General features: G+C 37.3%; 1 protein-coding gene across 25 annotated transcripts in view; it reads right to left on the bottom strand.

Moving 5' to 3' along the window:
- Positions 1-1,971: 1,971 nt before the first annotated feature.
- The window catches only part of SNAP91 (synaptosome associated protein 91), a 155,604-nt gene continuing 132,050 nt past the window's right edge, over positions 1,972-25,525 (bottom strand). For 23 of the 25 annotated variants that reach the window (XM_065888566.1, XM_065888569.1, XM_065888574.1 and 20 more), the window contains 5 exons: positions 20,351-20,381; positions 19,123-19,234; positions 9,433-9,516; positions 8,570-8,674; positions 5,249-5,341 (listed from right to left, as the gene is read on the bottom strand). In XM_065888566.1, the coding sequence (XP_065744638.1) occupies positions 5,249-5,341; positions 8,570-8,674; positions 9,433-9,516; positions 19,123-19,234; positions 20,351-20,381 (425 nt within the window). Of the gene's footprint in view, positions 3,376-5,238; positions 5,342-8,569; positions 8,675-9,432; positions 9,517-19,122; positions 19,235-20,350; positions 20,382-25,525 lie in introns of those variants that run through there. The other 2 variants (XM_065888568.1, XM_065888564.1) reach the window with 2 other exon arrangements.

The following is a 25,525-nucleotide window of genomic DNA, read 5'->3' as shown; positions in this document are numbered from 1 at the left end:
GTGGAACAGGCACTTACGTTGATGAAACTTAAAACACGTTTAGTACTTCTGGTGATTGTACTTTATTAAGGAATATTCCTATTATTGACTACTTTTTATACTTCCATCTTCTCCATCCCTTAGGGTTCTTACAATCATAGACAAATGACAAAATCTATAGCAAAAACAGCCATAGTAATTCTAAAAGTAACAACAGCAGTATTTCTTGGGCACTATCTCTGTGCCAAGCATTTTCCATGCATTATCTCATTGAAGAGTAAGTACAAAGATAGAAATTTTCTCATTTCCACGGACAAGAAAACAAATTCAGAGAACTTATGTAACTTGCCTAAGGTAACAGTGGGTGGTTGAGCAGGGATGCCCTTCTGTGGAGTCTGACGCAGAATTCCCATTCCTGTACGTGTCTCAAAGTTGCTTAAAAAGTAATGTGGGGTTGGTGGAGGAGGGCATTTGTTCAGACACTGAACAAAACACATGGTGGTGGTAGGGTTATTCTGTTCACACACACAGAAAATGATGCAATCTGTTAACTAGTAAATGTTTTCTCTCTTTCAAAGAACATGTGAACAGTTCTTTCAGATCTAAAGAAGTGGTTCTCCAAGTGTGGTTGGTCTGGGGACTCCTGAGGATCTGAGACCCTTTCGAAGGGTCTGTGAGGTTAAAGTTATTTTTATAACAATACTGTGAGGTAAAAACTGTTTTCATAATAATACTAGGATGCTCATTTTTTCACAATCGTGCTCACTGTGAAATTTCCCAGTGACTGCATGACATGGGATATGAAAACAGATTGAATGCAGAAGCAGATATAAGAATGTAGCTGTCTTCTGTTAAGTCTAACATTAAAGAGATTAAAGATAGCAAAACAATGCCACTCTTCTAAATTTTTTTTAATTGGAATTTTTCATAAAAATATTTTATTGATGTTAATATAGAATAGTTTTAATATTTAAAAAATGAATTAAACAAAACTTTAAAATTTCCTCAGTTTTAATTTCTAACATAGCCAAGTATTGACAGACATAACCCACATAAACAAAGCTTTTGGAGGTCCTCAATAAATTTCAGGGAATTCCCTGGCAGTCCATTGGTTAGGACTCCGCGTTTCCACTGCTGGAGGCCCAGGTTTGATCCCTGATTGGGGAACTAAGATCCCACATGATGCGCGGCGAAAAAAAAGTTCAAATTCAGTTCTGAGACAAAGAGTTTGAAAATCTCTGTTCTGCGATCAAATACAGAATACCTAATTATGGAATCAATTATAGCATGGATTCCTCTTTCAGAATTGTTTGACGAGGCATGTCATAAGTGGAAATGAACTTGGATGATTTAGTGCTGCGGCTCTGACAGTTTAGCTAAGGTTAATGACCATATCACTAAGCCACGAAACCTTGCTCCCTCATACATCTCCACTCATACAGGAGACCCGAATGATGTATCCAGTAGTGAAATGTGCTGTCAGCAAGGCTATGAGAAACAGAAGTTTTCTTACAGTCCAAGAGGATGAATAACAAACTACCACAAAGCCTGTTGCCTCAAAAGTATAGACCAACGTGACTTTTCAACTAAGACAACACACATTTTGAGTTTCATCAACTACTTCCACACAAGAAACACTGTCATTACTGCTACAAGACCATGCCCTTTTTCCACCTTCCCAGCTGATTATAACACGGTATGTCAAGTGCCATAAAGGCCGATGAAAGTTGGGCTCTGAGAAGAGGGTGGGGAGCCATGATGGACGAGTAGGATTTAGCTGTACTCGTGGGGTTGGGGGAGGGAATTAAGGCAGAGGGCCCTGTGTTGGCCAGCAAAGTGCCCACCTGTGTGAGCAGTGGTGTGGTCACACCCTGAAGGGTGTGCTCGCGTGTGTATGCACGCAGAGCCCAGGAGAGGCAGTAAAGGCATGCGTCATCTGAAACAGACTTTTTCCCCTAAGAAATAATCAAAGAGAGAAAGATTATGTTTGCATTTTCTTTGTTCAAGGTGTTTATTGCATCTCAGAGGGCATACATGCACTGGGTTTTTAAACTGAAATACAAAGAAAAGCCGTTTTGAAATTGGTTTTAGGTAATTTTTCCCCATTACAGTGTATGTTGTCCCCACAGTAAATTCAGATACAACCACTTTTAAATGGTACCATACATCTATTGAATAATTTGAAAAAAAGGCAAACACCTTTCCAACCCAATATGCTTTAACAAAAAACTGCCAAGCCACTAGCAACACTGATCAACAGTGACCTCATTTATGCATCGAAATCTTAAGCCAAGCCATCAGCACAGACAATATGACAACAACTTAAAAATTAAAGAATACAATATGTACAGTAAAGGATACAATTCTCTGATTTAGTTTAAATTCTAATCACAATGGTACAACAAAACCTACTTTGAGCTCAATTGAGGGATGGAAGAACACTACGCTACAGAACACATAAAGAAATACTAAATTAACAGATGTACATAAAACCCACAAGAAAATAAAAATATTTGCAGTAATCTTTAAATTACAGTTATACCTTGGAGTGCCTTTATAATCACTTGAATAGCACATTTCTAATTGCATTTTCACAGACATGATGGAAATGCACCCTTCACTTTTCAGTGCATTGAATCAAAAATGAACAAATAGGTCAATTTAGATGCAAAACCTGTCAAATAGAATTAAAATATATATTTTAATATAGCAGTGATTGAATATGGAATTCTTCCCACATGAATTTCATTCTTGATAAGGTAGCTTCGAGGAGAAATATTTGTTATGGACATTAACCTTTACATTTTTTTAAAATAAAAGTTCTTAACATATACAGTGCCACAAAAATAAACATTTCCCACAACAGCTGAAGTTCCTGTGATTGGAAAAGTGTACTCCACACCGAAAAAAGTTCTGTATATTTAAGAGTGTTTTCCTTACTATCTGATATCATCACACTATGTTTGTAACGTACATACAGAAGAAAAGAGAATTTATGGGGCGAGTTTAGATTTGTCCAAAAGTTATATATACATTGAAACCTTCAAAAACACAGACACGTCTTTCCAAATGGCTCACCACACAACAGCTGCATCATCCATCCATGGGTGAGGTCCAGAGAAGCACTAAAGGCATTAGAAACATCCATTCGTTGTTTACATCGTACAACACACAGAGAACCCATATACACTACAATTTTGAGAGTAGGGATAACAGCTAAGGTAGTACACATTCCTAATGTTCACTTTCACAGCTGTGCTACACATTTGGGAAGAGAAGTTATGTATAAGCATTGGGATTGGTACTGGTGGCTCCCTTTGAAACTCTGAGCATCAGTCTTATTTGAAGTGTCCAAACTCATTATTTTTTTTTCCTATTCAGTCACAAAAATTGCAGCTGTAAAGATAAAAAGCACTCGAATTAGAGAACAATACTACGTACTCCTCAAAGATTTTACCTTCCTTGCAATTTTACTTGGCCGTTACAATGAAAATCTTCACATCAAAGGTTTTCGTATTACCAAAGTCACATTTATATACTTTTCACAATTCTTTAAAACAAGCTTAAAATTTCATCCAGGGGGAAAAAAAACTTTCAAGGTATAGCTTCATTTTTAGATAAGAAAATTCTATCGGCAAGATTTTGAAATTTGGATACTTAGAAACCTTAGCAAGACATTCAGTACCAATTAAGAACAGCTAACCTTAAAAAAAGGGCAGTGAAAAAAAGGGGGATGGGCAGGGACTCCCTTTTTTTTGGGTCCTTTTCAGTTATGGTTTTCAAGGAGCCACTAAACAGTTGCACAAGTGACAGAACAGAATAGAGGGGAGATATCCCTGGCGATTCAAAGCTTTCGCTTATGCCACCCCCCACTAGTCACCCTGGCCATCTCCCACGCTTCAACATCTCTGCCAGGAAAACTTTCCTGGGGTCTTCAGGCTTAGCCATGGGGGTAACTCTTCTTCAAAACATAGTCTGTATCTGTTCCTCTTTTGACTGTGAATCTCTGAGGGCAGGGGCTGTCTAAAGCATCTCTGTTTCAGGTCCTTATCGGAGTTCCTGCACAGACTGACAGCAATATTACTGAATAGAAGACGGATAAAAGGCTGCCCCCTGCAGTGTCCTTGGTCATTCCTGAAACTTCAGCTGCTAAGAAATAAGTGATCATTGTCTTACATAAGCCTACATGATGCCTACCTCAGCCCAATCCAAACCAAAGTGGGACAGAAAAGTTGGGCACAAGGAGAATTACTTGGCTGAGATGCCAAGGCCTTAAAATGATAAATTGTTTATTAATTTTGTATGAAGAAAAAACTCATAAGGCAGGAATCCACAAAAATCTTAGTAGGCATTTGAGAAAGTTAAAAAAAATATAGGTAGTAGATATAGGATAAAAATAACACTGGATGGGGGTCCAAAAGCTTCAACACTCTTACTGCTCTGCCAGTGTGGCCTTGGGTAAATCACTTAATGCCAAGGAACAGTTTCTTTAGCTGTGAAATGGAGGCAAAAGTATCTGACTAGTTTATCTCGCAGGGTCTGATCTTCTACAGAGATGGTCAAGGAGTTAATGACTGGCAAGTACGAAAAATACCATGTAAATGAAAAGCATCATTAATACTGTTCATTCACATTCAGCAAGTATTTCTTGAGAACCTACCCACTGTGTTTGGTGCTGGGGTTAGTAGTAAACCCTTTTCCTTCATCAGTTTTCTTCTGTTAAGTCCACTATTAGTCATAATGTAATTTCATAAACTACATTAGAAATTTAAAACTAGAATGTTAGAAATTTAAAATTTTTCTTGAATGCAGAATACAAAATAATAATCTAAGCTTTATTTGATGAGAATAAAGAAGAATAAGCAAAATAAAATTACAATTATTGTAGCCAAACATATTCTTAGACAATTTCTAAATGAAGTATTATAAATGCTACCTTTCCATAAATTCCAGTCATCATGGAATGAAGTGGGAATTTTCTAATTTATGTAGTAGCTTGGGCAACTTTATCAGTATAACCTTTGTGCTTTCCAGTGTAAGGACAATTTGGAGGTTTCTCTCCCTCTTAGTTTTATAAATTAAGATTAAAAAAATCATTGATAAAGATAGCTTTCAATATTGATTCAAAAAGCATAAACATTCAAATTATTATATACATGTATTAAAAACACAGAAGTACAAATATTATACCTAATAAAATAGCTAAGCATAGCATAGGTCATTATTACAAGCCCACAGGAAAAGCTCAATATTAGATACCTTAAATTGTTTACAAGAAATCCTTGATGTTAAGATCCGCTAATGGGTCCTTTGCTGGAGGTTTCTTGGGACTCTGAGTGGCAGGTGTAGGGCTTGGAGAAAGCTAAGGGGGAAAAGCCAGCCCAAGACAGTGGAAACAGAAAGCAAACAGAGAGATAGACAAGCATTAGGCCGAGCACATACCACAGAAAACAAACATGCAGAAGATTAGATGGCTAAAAGTTGACAAAATCTACTTTGTTCTATTTAGTCACAGTGTTGTTTTAGATTTTGGATTTATAAAACACACTGCAAAGGATATTGGCTTTCTTGAAATTCTCTGACATCAAATTTAGCCAAAGTAAAATTTGAGGACTCTGGTAGAACAATATGGATATTAGTTAGGGAAGATGTGAAAAACTAGTCACATTAAAGCTATTATGAATATACAGTAAAAAAAAAAAAAAAAAAAAAAAAACCCAAACCATTTCTCTATTCAAAGCATTTTACTTTGAGTTATTAGTACCACTAAACGAATAAAGGAATAGAAATGACTTCTCTTAGAGTGACAGTGAGTTTGAAGGAAAAATGGGAAGAAAACAGCTTGCAGAAAGTTCCTTAAGAAATTATTTAAAAATATCAGCTAAATATACTAGGATTTCATGGAAAGTATTTTAAGTGAAAACCTGTCAAGTTTTGGGGCACTGTTAGTTTCAGATGAGCAAACAGTCTCCTAGTTATGAATGTCGCTAATTCCAAGCTTGTAGAGAGGACTAATTATTACAGACTGTAGAGAAGAGTCATACTAAACCTGCAGCAAAAGCAATAAAAAATTTTCTTACCTTGTTTCTGTTTAGTGAATACCTAAGTTATTTCATTGTGTGACAGACATAAGTTCTAGGAACAGGCTTTTGCAGGAATGTTAAGGTCCAAGGCCTTGAAAAAGGTCAAGGAATTTACACAGAGCAATAACTGACCTGTATCCTTCGAGTCTCATTAATTTCCTATGCTTATAACATGATGGAAACCCAGAGACCTGGGATTGTAGGGCACGGATGTATGTTTTCATTGGTTCCATAAACAAAGCTCCAGAAGTAAGAAGTTTCAGATTTGTTCCTATGTCCATGAACTACTGACTGACTGTAGTATCTATCAGTCAAATTTCCATTTTTCAAACTGGGATCGTATTTCATAGAAAGACCGGGGTAAGGGTCAGAGTTGTCTGGAAGATAAGAAACTCAAGGACTGGTCTATAATCAATTAAATGATTGAAAACACTGTTTTCATCATATCATCTATTTTTCATTTTCATTCTTTGAATTAAGTAAGCAAACGGATGCTCTGTAACACTGGTATCACACAGAAAAACTACCTTAAATAATAAAATTATAGTAATTTATTTCTAAAGCTTTCAGCACACCAAACACAATGACTTTTAAAAATCTCAGAAAAATAGGAACAGCTTTCCTTTCTTTCAAAAAGGTGGTAGACAGTCATGGATATATTTAACCATCAAGGAGACATTCACAATAAATGAGATCCTTCTTAGAATTTAAATATATCCAGATTAAATTTAAAACCAACTATTACACCTAAAAGCTTCCTCACTACCACCCCACTCCCCCCAAACAACTTTAGGCAGCGTTCATTAGTATGAGAGCAGAACAGAAGATTTCTCATGAAGCCAGTGCTTTGGCTATGGCCTTGAAGGCTAGAGTCTCTTACATTGTAAATTCATCTCTCTGGACACCCACCCTTCTCTCTCCTGGTCATTATGGCTTTTGAGGGTTAAAGTAAAGAAGCTGAAGAAAGCAAATTTTGGGAACAGGTAGAAAATGAATTTAGAAATGATTCAAGGAAGCAAAGGGGATTAAAGTACACTCAGAAAGTTCACAGTAGGACTCCTCGGCTGAAACAATAAAAACACCCATGTGGTAAATTAAAAACATTATAGAAGTGAAACTATTTACTGATATCCTTAAAATATATTTGAGCTATGTGAATAGGACTATCATGGTGCTAGTAGTTACAATGTTCTGTCTCCATCTAAATCAATTTCTCACAGTGACCTCTTTGGTTCTACACACACCTTCACTTTGGCCAGGCAATTTATAAGAGTAATAAAGAAAGGGTGATTCATCAGTATGCACATCACTATTAGCAGCAAAACAGTTCAACCAAGTGCATATACTTTAGCATCTTCAAAAATGGAGGTAGCACATTGGGCAGGAAGAAATTTGGCCTCATCTAAAGAGAGGTTTGCCCTTTGTCCTGGACCCTGGTAGGTAACCTCTCAACGCTTGGCAACGTCCTGAGTGATACGAATGTCTTTATTATTCAGGGTGGGCGTCTGGAACCACACCTGATAATTTATGCCAACAAGATGACTCAGGGTGGAGGGCTAGCCACGCCAGAAAGACCAGCCATGTGATTACAGAGTTAAGTCTTTGGGCCACAGGATATGAGCCTGACCTTCAGGGAGGGAGGAGGGCTGGAGACTGAATTATTTCCCATGTGGTTGAACTCAACCAGTCATTCCTATCGAATGAAACCTCAATAAAACCTCTGCATGCTGAAGCTCAGGTAAGCTTCCTGGGTTGGCAGTACGGCTTGCGTACCCTCACACGTTGATGCCAGGTGGGTAATGCATCCCTGAGGACAAAGAAGCCTCATATGTGGGCCCCTCCCAGACTCTGCCCTACACATCTCTTCTTTTGGCTGGATCTGATTTGCATCTTTTTACTACACTAAAAGTGTCATCATAAAGTTAGGGCTCCCCTGAGTTCTATGAGTCATTCTAGAAAACTGTCTAATCTGAGGATGGTCCTGGGAACCCTCAAATCTGTAGGCAGCTGGTTGGAAGTGAGGGTGGCCCTTGGGACCTGAAGGGTCTGATGCGAGGGCAGCCTTGTGGGAACTGCTCCCTCAGGCTTTGCAGTTTGGCAAGCTCACTGCAGTTTGTGTTACTAGTCTTGGGCAAACTTGGCAATCTGGAGGACTGTGTCGCTAACTTTCCGCTTGGCTAACTTTGGGAACACATAATAAGAGTATGGATCAGAGCTGCTCATTTTTTCTGGACTAAATGCCTGGATACTTTAAACACCTGGTAGTTCTCAGGAACCATCCTGAATTAAGTAGGAGAGGAACGGAGGGACTTTAGGACAGTTAGTTATTTCCATCATTTTCCTCCAAATGTCACACTATTGCTCATCTCTCTTCCATGTTCCCTTTACTTCTGAAGCAACAGGTATGAAGACTGTATCAGGTAAAAACATTTTTAAACAGTTTGTCACATGACAGTTTTACATTTATAAAGTAATGTCATTCTTTTGTGGGACATTTAAAAACCGACCTGTGTGCCAGGTACAGCTGCGGCTCCAAAGGGTGGCCTCCTCATGGGCTGTGCAAACATGACAGGCTGCTGAGGCATCACGGGCATGCCTGTCCCAGCAGGAGGCTGAAAAGCAGAGCAGTTCATAGCATGAGTGGAATCTACTCTGGCAATGCCCTGACCTTTACGTCTTTAATATGTTCCTGAAAATTTTTCTTTCCTTTTTTTTTTTTTAAACATCTTTATTGGAGTATAATTGCTTTACAATGCTGTGTTAGTTTCTGCTGTATAACAAAGTGAATCAGCTATATGTATACATATATGCCCATATCCCCTGAGGAATCCAGGTCTGTGAGAAAGTATAATTTGTAATTTTGAACAATGGGTGCTGTGAGGCTGCCAGACGGCAAAGAATCACTGAGGGGCAGTAGGAGCCTGGCTGGCCACAAAGCATCCTCACCCCACACAGGCTTTGCTGTTGTTTACCCATCTTCTGGAAGCATAGTTCTTGAAGAGACGAAAACTTGTTTCTTTATGGAAAATGGCTCTAAAATTTGCTAGTGATAAACGTGGTAAGTGAAAAGTCCTAGTATAGTGATTAAAAGTGGATTTTGATGATTGAGCTAAAAATATGTTTGGTAAATAGTACTTCAAAAATGACATAACAGTGTACTATAAAAATTATTTTGATGGCAGAATTTAAGTGTCTTATAAGTGACTCAGTCATGCCCTCTGTAGACTACTTAATGTCTAAAGCAGATGACTTAACTTTTTACATTTTACTTTACTGCATTTTGGGGAGAATTATATTCTATAGTTAATCTGGGATTTGGTGAAGGCCGTAGAAGTATTCATTACAATCTTTAGCACCGGTCATCACTCACCATTGCAAATCCTGCTCCAGGCTGTCCGACAGATGGGGCCCCGGCAACAGGAGGAACTGAACTGGTTGGAGGTACAGCTCCTTGCTATAAAAATGAAACAACACACACACAAACAACAACAAACAAAAAGAACCAATATAATTTGGTTTTAAAATGACAAAATACAATTTTAAAATGCATGCCCTTAAGTATGTGTAAAGATGTAAAGAAATCTCAAATTTCAGTTTTAAATTAAAAAAAAAAAGGCACTAGCACCACGCCGATGATATGAAGAAGGTTACTAATTCGATGTTCACTGTTGTGGTGCTATTTGGGTTCACTTATTCGGGCTCAGCTTATACTAAAGCACTGGGCTTCGTCTCTGTCTCCTTATACCACCCTCACTGTAAACAAGTCAAATTTTTCTAAGCTTGTCTTTTCCTATCATTATATCCTCCAATAGGCACCGAATTAGAAATTTAAAGAATGCTTTCATTTACATTTTTAATGCTTGGTTTCCATTCCCCCCCCCCCCATTTTTATATTATTCTTTTCTGTGTTATATTTGCTTCTCTCTGACTTTTGACTGTTGTACATTTGCACAAAGACCAAAATTAATTCTAAGTCTTAGGAAGCATTTAGAGGACTGCACATAATATCATACATATATCCCATTTCAGGTACAGGTTTGATAGTCTTCAGTCACACACCAAACCCCCTAATATTTCCCTTATGTATAAAATTAACCCTGCTGCAATCTCTTAAATTTAAGTTAACCGTTAGAGCAAAATCCTAATTGAAAAAGAAAATACTATAGTAATATCAACAAAAATGGTGGAATAAGGAACTCTAAGAGTCCCCCTAGGCATAAAAGCAATGGAAAAACAGGCAAAAATGGTCAAAATCAACTTTTTTGGAACTCTGGAAACTAACTAAAAGTTTGCAGCGGCCTACAAAGTACTTAATCAAAAAAAAAAAAAAATCAGCTGAATCTTGGTAAGAACATTGAGCTTTGGGGCATTTTAACTTACCCTAGAGTTCCAGCCACTGTTCTCCAGTTCAGCTGTAGCTTTGAAAATAACAGCACACAGTCCCAGTAATAGTACCACGAGGAGCAGAATATATTTTAATTATTTGCCTTGTCTTGTCTCGTGTATAGGTGGCTCCCTGGAAACATTGGCTCAAAAGGCTTGTCCTTATCTTGCCAAACTGGGAACCCATCTAGCGCTAAAGCTGTTACCTGAAGACATTTGTGGAAAATACTTAAAGGCAAATTTTTCAGTTGTTGCTGTATCAGGCAATGGATATCAGTCAGCAAAAACAACAGACTAAACAAAAAGCTCAGAAGGAAAGGCTGGAGAATGAGATGCTTTGAGGGTAAAGGGTTTGAAAAACCCAGACCTTCTCCTGGGAATTTAGATAGCCAGGCACATACCCAGGGCTGTGCATATGCTCAGGATAGATGTGAGATGCCTCTGGGTTGACTTTGAGGCTTTAAGAAAGCAGCCGTGATCGCTAAGGCAGAGTTGCAAACTGCCTGGTTGAGTCTGAAGTCATGCCTAATACATACTCAGAGCCCCTCTGCAAAGACTGGGAGATATTTTTGGTTCCAGGAGTTTAAGTAGTATCTGTCTAATCATTAGCTGACCACTTAGCTAAAAGGACAAAACAAACAAACAAACAATAACCCCCTCCCCCCAACCAAGGTAGCAAAACAACAAAAAAGGTAGCAACAAAAACCTTGGGGAGGGGGTAGAACATGATTTCCAAAGCTGCCATATTATAATATTCAAAGTGTCCAGGTTTCAACAGAAAATTATGAGGCATGCAAAGAAACAAGAACATATAGCCCATATGCAGGAGAAAGATCTCAAATCAATAACCTAAACTTCCACCAGAAGGAACTAGCAAAAAGAAGAACCAATTCCAAAGTGAGCAGAGAAAGGAAATAATAATGATTAGATCAGAGAAAAGTGAAATAGAGATGGGAAAACAAAAGAGGAAATAGAAGAAACCAAAAGCTGGCTCTCTGAAGAGATCAATAAAATTAACAAACTTTCAGGTAGACAAACCAAGAAAGAGAGAGAAACTTACATAACCAATATCAGGAAAGGAAGTGGAGATATTACTACCAACCTTGCAGAAATAAAAAATTATGAGGAAATATTATCAGAAATTACATGCTAAAAACATTAGATAATCTAGATGAAATGGTCAAATTCCACGAAAGACACAAACTACGAAAACTGACTCAAGAAGAAACAGAAAAATCTAAATAGTGGTATAGCAAGTAAAGAGACTGAGTCAGTAATCAAAAACCTTCTATCACAGAAAAGCCCAAAACCAGATGGCTTCACGGGTCAGTTCTATTACATTTATAAAGGAGAATTAATTTCAATCCTTCTCAAGCTCTCAAAAAAAAAAAAATAGAAGGGGAACATTTTCTAATTATTCTTTGATTCCAGTATTACTGTGATACCAAAGCCAGACAAGGACATCACAAGAAAAAACTACAGACCAAATCCTTTACAAACAGTGATACAAAAATTCTCAACAAAATACTAGCATACCACATCTAGCAGCATATTAAAAGAATTACACACCAAAACTAAGTGAGATTTATCCCAGGAATGCAAGGTAGGCTCAATCAATGTAATATGTCATATTAATAGAATATAAGAAAAAAAAGATCATCTCAGTAGATGCAGAAAAGGCATTTGACAAAATCCAACATCCTTTCATGAACAAAACAACACTAAATAAACTAAGAACAGAAGGGTAATTCCTTAACCTGATAAAGGGCATCTGCAAATAACTCATGGCTAATATCGTACTTAATGTTGAATGACTGAAAGCTTTCTCCCGAAGAACAAGACAAAGATGTACTGGAAAGTCTAGTCAGGGCAACTAGGTAAGAAAAAGAAAGAAATAGCATCCAGAAAGAAAGGAAGAAATAAAACTATATTTGTAGATGATATGAGCTTATATACAGAAAATCCTAAAGAATCCACACACAAAAAAACTATCAGAGTTAATAAACAAGTTCAGCAAAGTCACAGGATACAAAATAAGTATACAAAAATCAATGTGACATTCACCTTACACTAGCAATGAACAATAAAAAATGCAATTATAAAAAAATTAATTTACAACAGCATTAAAAACAACATACTTAGAAATAAATTTAACAGAGAGTGTAAGACTTGTACACTGACAACTATAAAACGTTGTTAAAGAAATTAAAGAGGACTCAGATAAACAGAAAGATGTCCTCTGTTCATGGACTGGAAGACAATATTGTTAAGATGGCACTATTTCCCAATTTGCTTTATAGATTCAGAGTAAACCCTATAAAAATTTCAACAGCTTCTTTTGGAAAAATGGACAATCTGAACCTAAAATTTATATGGATATGCAAGGGACCCAGAATAGCCAAAACAATCTCGTAAAACAAGAACAAATTTGGAGGACTCACACTTTCTGTTTTCAAAACTTACTACTAAGCTACATTGATCAAAACACTGTGGTGCTGGCATAAGAACAGACATATAGGTCAATACAACAGAATAGAGAGTATGGAAATAAATCTATATATCTATGGTCAATTGATTTTTGAGAAGAATGCCAAGACCAATAAATGAAGAAAAACCAGTCTTTTCAACACATGGTTCTGGGATTAACTAGATTTCCACATGCAACACAAAGAATTTGGACCACATATGAAAATAAGCCTAAAATAGGTCAAAAACCAAATGTAACAGGTAAAACTATACAACTCTTAGAAGGAGATCTGGGTGTAAATCTTTAAGCTTTGGATTAGGTAATGGCTTCTTAAATATGACACCAAAAGCAAAAGCAACAGGGCTTCCCTGGTGGCGCAGTGGTTGAGAGTCCGCCTGCCGATGCAGGGGACACGGGTTCGCGCCCTGGTCTAGGAAGATCCTACATACCGCGGAGCGGCTAGGCCCGTGAGCCATGGCCGCTGAGCCTGCGCGTCCGGAGCCCGCATACCACAAAAAAAAAAAAAAAAAAAAAAGCAAAAGCAACAACAATAAAAATAGACAAATTGGAGCTTATCAGAATCAAAAAGTTTGTGGGTTAAAAGATACTACCAAGAAAGACAACTCACAGAATGGGAGAAAATATTTGCGAATTATGTATCTGGTATCCAGAATTATAAGGATCTCTTAGAACTCGACAATAAACAGACAACCCAATTATAAAATGGGCGAAGGACATGAACAAACACTTCTCTGGAAAAGGATATACAAATGGCCAAGAGTACCTGAAGAGATTCTCAGTATCATTAGTCATTAAGGAAATGCACATGAAAACCACAATTGAAACCCTGTGCATTGCTGGTGGAAACATAAGCTGATGCAGCTGCTGTGAAAAAGTTTGGCAGTTCCTCAAAAAGCTCAACAGTCACACAAGTCCTGGCAATTCCATTCCTAGGTATATTCCCAAAAGAACTGAGGACATATATATTCTTACCAAACTTGTATACAAATAACAGAATCATCTTTCATAACAGCCAAAAGTGGAAACAACACAAATGTCTGTCCGTTAATGAATGAATAAATAAAACGTGGTATATCCAAACAACAGAATAGTCAGCAATACAAAAATGAAGTACTGATACATGCTACAACACGGATCAACCTTGAAAACATTATGATAAGTGAAAGAAGCCAAAAAGTCAGGCACAAAAGGCTCCAAAGTATATGACTCTGTTTATATTAAAAATCCAGAATAGGCAAGTCCATAGAAACAGAGTAAATATTTGGATGTCATGGTATAGGGAAGGGGAAAATTGGGAAAGACTGTGTTCCTTTATGGGGTGATGGAGATATTCTGGAATTAGAGAATGGTGATGGTTTTACAGCTTCAAAAATATACTAAAAATCACTGAATTATACACTTGAAAGTTGTGAAAATGGTGAATTTAATGTTACATAAATTTATCTCAAAAATTTTTAAATGAAAGAAAATCCAAAGGGTAGCAGAAAAACCCACCCCACCACCGTACGCTTCTTTGGCATAAGGATGATTTTGAGCTGATTATTTTGAAGAACAGCAGGAGAAACTCTGAAAACGGTAGAAATTAAACTTTTGTAAGGGACATTTAGATTTATAAAGGAAATCTCCACTTGTAAGGGTGTCTCCTTCTCTGTACCGGGAAGAGAAGGATGACTGAATCACAAGAGAATCTTATCAATGGAGAAGTCACTGACTTAAAATCTACATAACAAATCTTAACTTTGTCGACCCTGCTTTTCCTGGTAACCTCCCTACATCATTCTTTCTTTTGTCTTTAGCTGAATGGTATATTTAAGCTGCTGGCTTGGGCCACCTTGGGGAGTTACTCATTTTTTTCTCTGGGTATCTCCCTGTATATATGAGGCATACATGTTAATAAACTTCTGTTTTTCTCTTGTTCATACGTCTTTTATTACAGGAGTCTCTACTAAGAATTCAGAAGGATAGAGGGGAAGTTATTTTTCCTCCCCTACAAAAGAAGTATTATACTTCACATTCACTCTACTCAACAGGTTAGGTGGTAGGCTATTCACTAGACCCAGAATTGCACCATACAATGATAACTGTATTTACAAGAATTGTATCATTAGGACTTAAGACCGTGAACGAAAAAAGCTACCAAAATAAAATGAACCTGCAGATCCTGATCAGACAAATGAATCAAAAAATTTAAAGGGAGTCTGTTTGTCATTTTGCTCAAATGGTAGATTAACTCTTAATAATTTACTCCCTCAGTGTTATTTGTCCTAAGGTTTTAAAAGTTGTTTTCTTTTTCCACACTCAACAAAATCTTTCACCTATAGGCATATAAAGATTAGTTGCTTTTAGGGGGAGAATTGTGGATTCTGTGGCCTCCTGCAAAATGCACATATTTCCGAGTTGCAAGTATCTTCCTAGTTTGTCTGATGGAAACTTAACAGGTCTGTTGTGCTCAAAACTAGGAACGAGTAACCCTCTTGATGGCCATGATGATATGCCAGTCCTGTTAAAGGTTTTTAGATATAAGTTGGGTTCTATGGTCTGAAAAACTTTAGAGCTGCACCACCAAGTAAAAACAAGGCTACAGCTTTGTTCAGGAAGGAGAGCTTTGCAGTAAATGGCAGTGAATTTTTATACAACTAAGTGAGGGTTAATAATGATAAAATAACTGCATAGGACAGCCTTCATATTATTACCTAAAATGTTAAAGAAAATAAACAAAAGAAATAGGACTACATGTAACTCTGCCCTCCTAATAAATTATTTCTGTTGTTCTAATTTCTCTTTCCACAGCTGCCTGCGGACACTTCATGCTAAAGCCTACTGTCTTTAACTTTCTGGAGTTTCACTATGAACAACATAAAGTTTTCTGCTTCTTAAACAAAAATAAGGAGTTCTGGGGTTTAAAAATATAAGAGTATTAATCTCAGTCTCAGGGATGGTGCCTGACAATCGGGTAACTGGCAGCCTCGTGGGCCTGAAGAAGCAAAAGAGCTGTTAATTAAGCACCTGATGAATTCCTAACCTTGTATGGTTAAACTCTTCATCTCAGGGGAGGTGATGGCCAAGGAAGATCTCCAATTCAATACCGTTTTTAAAGGACTTCTCCTTTGTTCCCCTTCTGGGGTAATGGCCTCATTACTTAGCAAACTGCCCCACATACAAACCTGGGCAACCAGTGTCTTGGTGTGTTTGTTCACAATTATCCCCAGTTGTGTGGAATCTACCTGAGACTTTTCTTTCTTGTCTTACTTTCCATCCTCACCTCTGGCTCCAACCTTTTAAAAATTTTTAAACCTACAGCTGATCTGCCAGATGCCAGTATTCTCATCGCCCTTCCCTCCATGACTGTTTGGAAACTAACCTGTTAAAAAAACATTAAATGGCTTTATCCTGCTGATAAGGGCAACACTACTAAGTATAAACTTCTTAGGACTGCAGATAAGGTCTCTTTAATTTTGCACAGAACAGAGCAGAAAAATTAGTTCTTTTAATTTGGCGATGATAATATAAATTGTGAGCGTTCATGTCAATATGCAGTATTAACAGATTTATAAGATCCGTTCTAAAGAAGCTTTCTCTTTCTTTAGGGATGTTATTTACGTTTATTGAATCTCTCTCCCTCTACCCCCAGCAATGTTTTTGTATTTAAGAATAGAGTGCGGCTGAGGGATGGACTGGGAGTTTGGGGTTAGCAGAATCAAACTATTATATAGAGAATGGATAAACAACAAGGTCTTACTGTACAGCACAGGGAACTATATTCACTATCCCATAATAAACCATAAGGGAAAAGAATATGGAAAGATATATATACATATATGTGTATAACTGAATCACTTTGCTGTACAGCAGAAATTAACACAACAGTGTAAATCAACTTTATGTCAATTAAAAAACAAAAAAAAAGAATGGAGTGCAGTTGCCTAGGCCCAGAGTGCTACCTGACTGTGGTCTGATCATCTATGTGGGCCACCAGGTACCAGGCACATGCTTGGGGTCCCAGGATAATAATTATGCTCCCTTCCACCCTTAAAGAGCCCTAGTTCGGGGAATAAATTATATGGTTATCCTGGGCATAGCTCAGTTTAAGAGACTGGTAGCTTTCTACTAAGTATCCTTTCTAAAAATTAAAATGGAACTCTATTTATAGCTAAATACAAAAATGGCCCTCTTAAGCACTGTTTTTAAATAATGAAAGATTTGAAGAGGTAAATATCCATACATAATAGGCAATCTTCTCATTGTTATCTTTTAGAAGTCACTTCTTAAAATTAAGTTCTTTCAGACTTTGAACTCACCAAAGGCAGAGAATATCAGTCCTTGAATTTCCTGCTCTCTTACAAGCACCAAGGGGTGGAGTGGGGAGACCAGAGGAAGTGGGTTTTGAGAACCAAGTCTGAGCACAGAATGTATTTTCCTATAGAAACTACGGTATAAACTGTAGTTCAACTAATACTATTAGTACTGTTTAGTGGTAAATTTTGATTCAAAAGTCCTTTTTCAGAGTGATTTGAGCTTATTTTTATTTATAAACTCGCTATGAAACTATGTGTAAAAACATTACTATTTATAAAATTGTTTAAAAGAAAATGTGTTCTTGTACACACTACTATATTTAAAATGGGTAACCAACAAGGACCTACTGTACAGCATCAGGAACTCTGCTCAATATTATGTAACAACTTAAGAAAAGAATTTGAAAGAGAATAGATGCATGTATATGTATAACTGAATCACCTTGCTGTACACCTGAAATTAACACAACACTGTTAATCAACTGTACTCCAATATAAAATAAAAAGTTAAAAAAAAAAAGAAAATGTGTTCTAAATTCAAAAACTCAGATATTTAAATAAATTTCTGGAACACATCATTTTTTTTTTTTTTTTTTTTTTTAAACATCTTTATTGGGGTATAACTGCTTTACAATGGTGTGTTAGTTTCTGCTTTACAACAAAGTGAATCAGCTATACATATACATATGTTCCCATATGTCTTCCCTCTTGCGTCTCCCTCCCTCCCACTCTCCCCATCCCACCCTTCCAGGCTGTCACAAAGCACCGAGCTAATATCCCTGTGCCTTGCGGCTGCTTCCCCCCAGCTATCTACCTTACTACGTTTGTTAGTGTGTATATGTCCATGACTCTCTCTCGCCCTGTCAAAACTCACCCTTCCCCCTCCCCATATCCTTAAGTCCGTTCTCCAGTAGGTCTGCGTCTTTATTCCTATCTTACCCCTAGGTTCTTCATGGCATTTTTTTCCCTTAAATTCCATATATATGTGTGGAACACATCATTTTTAATGGAGCCTATCTAAAATGTTTATATTCTAATATATACTAATTCACCTCCATGCATGCTTGTTTGGCTGGGGTTGGCGGTTGATGGTTAGGAATTAATTCAGCAACAAGGAGAGGTTGGCATCAAGAAAACCTTAGAGATGGGTCAATTAGACAAGTGAAGGTGTAATGTAAGCAAAGGTGAAAAACTACGGGTGAGCTGGGGAAGCAGTAGCTAGCCTAGTTCTGCTAAATATGGGGCATATATAGAAAAATAGTAAATTTTGCTATCCTGGAAACGTACTTTTTGTGGTGGCAAATCACACTAAGTAATAATTAAGTCTTTATCTCCAGTGATATGTTCTTCCACAGAGTGAATGTTGGCCTTAAATATACTGATAGAAATTTAATATACAGAAATGAAACCTATTTAAATTTTATAGAAAAGATGGTGAAAGTCGTTTCAAATTGAAAACATGGTGAGAAGAATCCACAAGGTTTTAAAATGAAAGCTCACTTACACGATAGAAAACTGCCCAATCTTTCTGGTAAGAAAAAAAGTTTTCATTACTTCTTATGGCCATCAGGAAATTTGGGCAAGAAATGTGGTAAAACACAGATAGCGATCAATGATATTACATGTTTTGAAGAATCATTTCCATAACTGTACAAATAAAGGACTAATATCTGAAGAAGCATAAATACTATTTTGAAATCATTAAAATAAAAAGATAGGTCATAATCTTTACTAAAGTCAATGAAATTTGCATTTCAGTAAATATGGCATCTTGTTCCTAATGTGGGTGAAAAAGTACAATGTCAGTAGCAAAATTCAGCAATATGGACCCTGTTCTATACATTTGGAAACTGGCAAAGTGCCCACACTGCCCTGGCCTCTGGGGACTACATACCAAGGGTGCACTGGGTGGGACACCTGCTGACCAAGTGGCAGGGGCTACTTTTGGCTGCCAGTTAGCTCCCCCAGTCAACTTCTTCTCTCCAGCATTCCACTGAAGATCTCCCCTAAAATCAAGCACGCAAACCAAACAAAGAGACAAACACACAATCAGAAAAGAAGGGTGTGTGGCTCCCTAAATACTTTTATCTGGGGTCAGAAGCAGTCTGTTTGGGTCAAGCGGTAATAAAGAGAACAGGTTAAAACAGATAGAGGAGTCTTACCATATCTCATCTAAGAGATCTTAAGAGCATTTGACAAAAAAATCAGTTAGAGGTTAGACCTCAGGGATAACAAGAATTTCTTGTCACTTCAAATGGAAAAATGTGCCACAAAATTCAACTGAATTCATCACTGGTTATAAAAAATTCCAAATAAGTATATCATAAATATTGTATATCCTTTGTTGAATTGAAGATGAATCCATAATGGCACTTTCTGGATCTTACAGGGTTCAAAAGAGGGTTTCACATAACTATGTCATGACTACAACCTGCCTTCAAGTGATTGTAAGATTACATCTACTGTTAAATGCATCCCAATTTCAGAGACGTTGAAATATGCATCTAAAAAAAAGTGTACATTGGGGCTTCCCTGGTGGTGCCGTGGTTGAGAGTCCGCCTGCCAATGCAGGGGACACGGGTTCGTGCCCCGATCCAGGAAGATCCCACATGCCGTGGAGCAGCTGGGCCCGTGAGCCATGGCTGCTGAGCCTGCGTGTCCGGAGCCTGTGCTCCGCAACGGGAGAGGCCACAACAGTGAGAGGCCACAACAGTGAGAGGCAAAAAAAAAAAAAGTGTACATTGTTTGTCATTTTTACTACTCTTCCTTAAAACTGACCCCCATGAGACTTTTTTAAAAATCAATGTTAGCTAGTAATATTACAATGAATCTACAATTTAAAGCTACTAAAGTATTCAAACCACAATTCCCAAATATTTCTAGATATACTTAGTGACAATATGGAGGCTGAAATAGATTATTCCTTCTCACTGCAGAGCCAGTAGTTTGGAGGTTCCAATAGAATAACAACAAAAACAAAAACTGGGAATGAATTAAAACCAATTTTGCAGTTACCTAGCCTGGGAATGAGTAATTACTCCAATGAGCGCAATGTTTGATAGTCTCAAATAAGTACAGATACACTTTTCATAAGAAAACCAGACAATTTCAAAAATACTTACTTTTTGGACGTGGGACCAGAAATTCCAAGATCTATAAATGGATAGAAGAAAAAAGAATTTAAACCTCTATACTCAGCTTAAATGATATGACATTTAAAAGATCAAAGAATCAGAGGTCTAGCAAAAGTCCATATTTTGCCTACAGATGACTGCATTTAGTTTTACAAAGGAGAAACCACGTTAGGAAACATATTCTCAAGTCTAACATTTTCTTTCACTTCACGTTATTCTTAAGGATCATATTTTAATGTCTACTGGTGTCCAGAAAAGAGTGAACATAGCAGGCTTGAGACTGCTATCTTAGGAAAGCCCGTGTGGCTGGGGACCTTGCTAATATCAATTGTCCCCTATACTGAGATAAAAGTTTTCCTAATGATAAGCGTGGATCACTGTATCTAAACGGCACAAACAAGGTGTATGCTGAAAATCTGCTTTCCTTCCACGAGACTGATATTTTGGTACATGCCAGGCAGAGTGCCTACAGGACAAGCATCCAATAAAAACCCTGGATGCTGAGTCTCTAAAGGGCTTTCCTGGGCAGGAACATCCTAGGGGTTGCTGCATGTTTGTGTGTTCTTCCCCTCAAGGGGAAGAGAGAGCATAAGGAAGTCCATGTGTGGATTCTTCTGGATGCTGCCTGTGTCTCTGCCCCTGATGATCCAGCTGTGTATCCTTACTATGCTGCTGTAATAAACCTTAGCTGTGAGTACAACTACGTGCTGACTCCCTTGAGTCCTTCTAGTGGATCTATAAATGTGTGGGTGGTCCTGGGGACTCCTGACCCAACGGGCTTAGTCATTCTGCTCTAAGCTCAATTCATTTATTATTTCAGCAAATATTTATTGAACCCTACATATGCTAGGCACTGCTCTAAGCAGTTGGGATAGGTTAGTTACAAAAACAAAGAGCCCAACCCCAGAGGAATTTGCATTCTGATGGGTGAGATGGATGATAAAACAATAAAATAATAAAAGAGTATACAGGCTGCTAGAAGATGATATGGCAAGCCTATGGAAAATGGAAAGCAGCAGGGTAAGGGGGAACTGGTGGGGTAGGCTGAGAGTGAGGGGCAGGCAGGATTAAATAGGGTGTTCAAGGAAGGCCTCATAGGGGTGAAGCTTACGCAAAGCTGAGCAGAGATCTGGGGAAGAGCTTTCTAGGCACCTCTGCCTAATGGTAACTCTATGTTTAACATTTCCAGAAACTGCCAACCTGCTTCCCATAGCAGCTGCCCAATGTTACATTCTCACCAGCAATGTTAGAGGGTTTTAATTTCTCCACATCCTTATCAAGACTGGTTATGATCTGCCTTTTTAATTATAGCCATCCTAATGGGTGTGAAGGGATGGTTCACTGTGGTTTTGATATGCATTTCACAGATGACTGATGTTGAGCCTCTTTTCACGTGTACATTGGCCACATGTATATATTCTTTGGAGAAATGTCTTTTTTAAATCATTTGACCATTTAAAAATTGGGTTGTCTTTTCATTATTGAGTTATAAGAGTTCTTTACTTATTCTGGATATTACACTGTCTTGATGGTCTCCTGGGTGGCACAAAAGTTTTTAATTCTGATGCAGTCCTATTTATCTTTTATTTTCTACTGTTGCTTGTGCTTTTGCTGTCACATCTAGGAACATTATCTAATCCAAGGTCATCAATATTTACTCATAAATTTTCTGCTAAAAGTTTCATCATTTTGACTCCTACACTTAGTTCTAGATTCATTTGGAATTAATTACTTTGGGGTAAATAAAAAGTCTAACTTCATCCTTTTACATGTGGATATCCACTTGTCCTAGCACTGTTTGTTGAAAAGGTGATTCTTTTCAACAAATTCTGTTCAACAAATTCTTTTCAACAAATCAAAAAGGTGAACTGTCCTGGCACCTTTGTTGAAAGTCAACTGACCACAGATGTGTAAGCTTATTGGTAGCCTGTCATTCTATTCCACTGATGTGTATGCCTATTCCTATGCAGTACCACGCGTCTTAATTACTGTAGCTTTGTAGTTGAGTTTTGAAATCATGAAGTGTGAGTCTTTCAAAATGATTCTTCTTTATTCAAAATGTTTTGGCTTATTCTGGCTTCCTTACATTTCCATATAAATCTTAGGTTCAGCTTGTCAATTTCTGTAAAAAAAAAAAGCAAAGCTGCAATATTGATAAGGAGTATGAAGATAAAATTTTTTTCAGTTTTGGAATATGTTTTCATTAATAAAATATTTACTTACAGTGAAATTCAGTGGGACTTTTTTGCGGGGTGTTGTACATTTCTATAAATTTTGACAAATACGTGGGTTCACGTAATCATCACTACAATCAGGATTCACAGCAATTTAATCACTCAAAAATATTCTCTCTTTGCAACCCAAACTTCCCCTTACTCCTAACCCTGGCAACCACTGATATATTCCCTATAGTTCTGCCTTAACAAAAGTAAACTGTATATGTTGTATGTGTTTTTGTTTTTTTTGCTGTACGTGGGCCTCTCACTGTTGTGGTCTCTCCCGCTGCAGAGCACAGGCTCCGGACGCGCAGGCTCAGCGGCCATGGCTCATGGGCCCAGCCGCTCCACGGCATGTGGGATCTTCCCGGACCGGGGCACAAACCCGTGTCCCCTGCATCGGCAGGCGGACTCTCAACCACTGTGCCACCAGGGAAGCCCAAAAGTAAACTGTATAAGTGGAATTACCAGTATGTAATTTTTTTATGTCTGGCTTCTTTCACTTAGCATAATGTATTTGAGATTCATCTGTGCTCTTGTGTACCTCAATAGTTCATTCCTTTTCATTTCTAAGTAGTATTCTAATGAAGAGGTTTACCACAGTTTGCTTATACATTTACCCAGTGAAAGACATTTCGGTTGTTTCTGGCATTTTAAAATAATACTCCTATAAAGATACATGGACAAGTTTTTGTGAGAACATATGTTTTCATTTCTCTAGGACAAGTACCTAGACATGTATTTACAGAGTCATATTAAGTATAGGTTTAACTATAAGAAACTGCTAAACTGATTTCCATGGCAACACTATGTTGTATTCCCAACAGCAAAGTGTGAGAATTCCAGAGGCTCCACACCCTTGGTAAGTAGAAAGTACTGTCAGCTCTTCTCTTCTTTTAAAAATTTTAGTCATTCTAATGGGTGTATAGTAAGATGAGACTTCTAAAAAGACTGATACAATTCACATATCATAAAATTCATACTGTTAAAAGAGTAAAATTCAGTGCACAATGTATGTTCACAAGGTGGTGAAATCATTAACACACTCTAATTTCAAAACATTTTCATCACCCCAAAGGAATCCCCATCCCCATTAGCAGTCACTCTGACCACTACTAATGTACATTCTGCTTCTAAAGATTCCCCGGCTTTGGACATTTCATATAAATGTAATCATATAATATGTGGCTTTTTGTATTTGGCTTCTTTCACCTAGCAAACTATTTTCAAGGTTCATCTTCTTTTTATGGCTGATTATTTTATGAATGTACCACATTTTGTTTATCTGTTCAACAGTTGATGGACTTTTGGGTTGTTCCCACTTGTTGGCTGTTATAAAAATTGCTTCTGTGAATATCTGTGTACAAGTCATGTGGACATATGTTTTCAATTCTCTTGGATGTATAGCTAGGACTGAAATTGCTGTGCCACATGGAAACTATGTTTAACTTTTGGAGAACTGCATCATTTTACATCCCTACCAGCACTGTGTGAATTCTAATTTCTCTACATCCTAGCCAATATTTGTTATTATCTTTTTGATGATAGCCTTCCTAGTAAGTGTCAAGTGGCCTGTCATTGTGGTTTTTGACTTTTATTTCTCTGCTGGCTAATGACATTCAACATCTTTTCACATACTTATTGGCCACCTGTGCTTTTTTTTTGGAGAAATACCTATTCAAATCCTTTTCCGATTTTTAAATTGTTTTACTTTTTATTATGGAATTGTAAGAGTTCTTTATATATTATGGATGTAAGTCCCTTATGAGATATATGGGAATATTTTCTCCCATTCTGTGGGTTGTTTTTCCACTTTCTGGATGGTATCAATTTGTAACACAAAAGTTTTTAATTTTGATGAATTTTTATTAATTTATTTTTTCTTTGATTGCTTGTATTTTCACTATTATATCTAAGAAGCCACTGCCTCATTTAAGGTCATAAAGACTTGTACTTAGTTTTTTTCCTAGGAGTTTTACAGATTTATCTTACATTTAGATCTTTGATTCATTTTGAATTGATTTTTGTGGATGGTATAAGGAAGAGGCCCAACTTCATTCATTTGCATGTGGCTATCCAGTTATCCAAGCATATTTTTTGAAAAGATTGTCCTTTCCCACTTTGAATGGTCCTGGAATCCTTGAAAAAATTGTTTGACAATGTATGTGAGGTTTATTTCTGAGATCTTTATTCATTCTATTGGTCTATCTTTCTATCCTTAAGCCAATACCATTTGTCCTGATGACTGTAGCTTTGTAGAAGTTTTGATATTGCAAAATATGACTACTTCGAATTTATGCTTCTTTATCCAGATTGTCTGGCTATTTCTCAAGTGGGTCTGCTTGCTTCAGTTGAGATAATTTTAAAGGTGGCTGCCACCTGAGGGATGTGTGCTAGTGGCACTTTCAGCCCTGGAGGTATAAAGTCTTTATTTCTGAAGGAAGATCTAGACAGTACATTATAATATTCAGTAAAAGCAGTTACTACTGCAGACTATCCACCAGCAAGATAAAATTTTAAAGTAGGAAGAAATATTCAAATAACCTCTCCGTGGTTGTTATCAAAGCATTTTCATGAATGTCCAGACCAAGGACGATGAATGGGAAAAAAAGTATGTCCACAGGATAATGCATAGGAAAAAAGGTCTGTCTCAGGGATCTGCTAAATTTTTGATATAGCTTTGAGTAAAATGAAAGGTATCTGTGATGGTAAACCCATTCACCTTAATAAAAAAATTAAATTCAGAGTTGTTTTAAAAAAGGCAATCTTTATAATAGCTGCCCTCATCTCCTAGGACCCTCTCCTTCACTTAGCCAGCTCTAGCCACTAGCCTCGTTGGTACTCCTTGAATATTTCAGGCAATCTTCTGCCCCAGTGCTTTTGCACTGGCTCTCTCTTTTGCCTGCAGATATTCTCCTTCAGATATCCGTATGGTTCATTCCTTTAC

This window comes from Phocoena phocoena, chromosome 12 (assembly GCF_963924675.1).
Source record: "Phocoena phocoena chromosome 12, mPhoPho1.1, whole genome shotgun sequence".
Lineage (NCBI taxonomy): Eukaryota > Metazoa > Chordata > Mammalia > Artiodactyla > Phocoenidae > Phocoena > Phocoena phocoena.
Note: the sequence above shows the minus strand (reverse complement) of the source record. Positions and strands in the feature narration are given on the sequence as shown.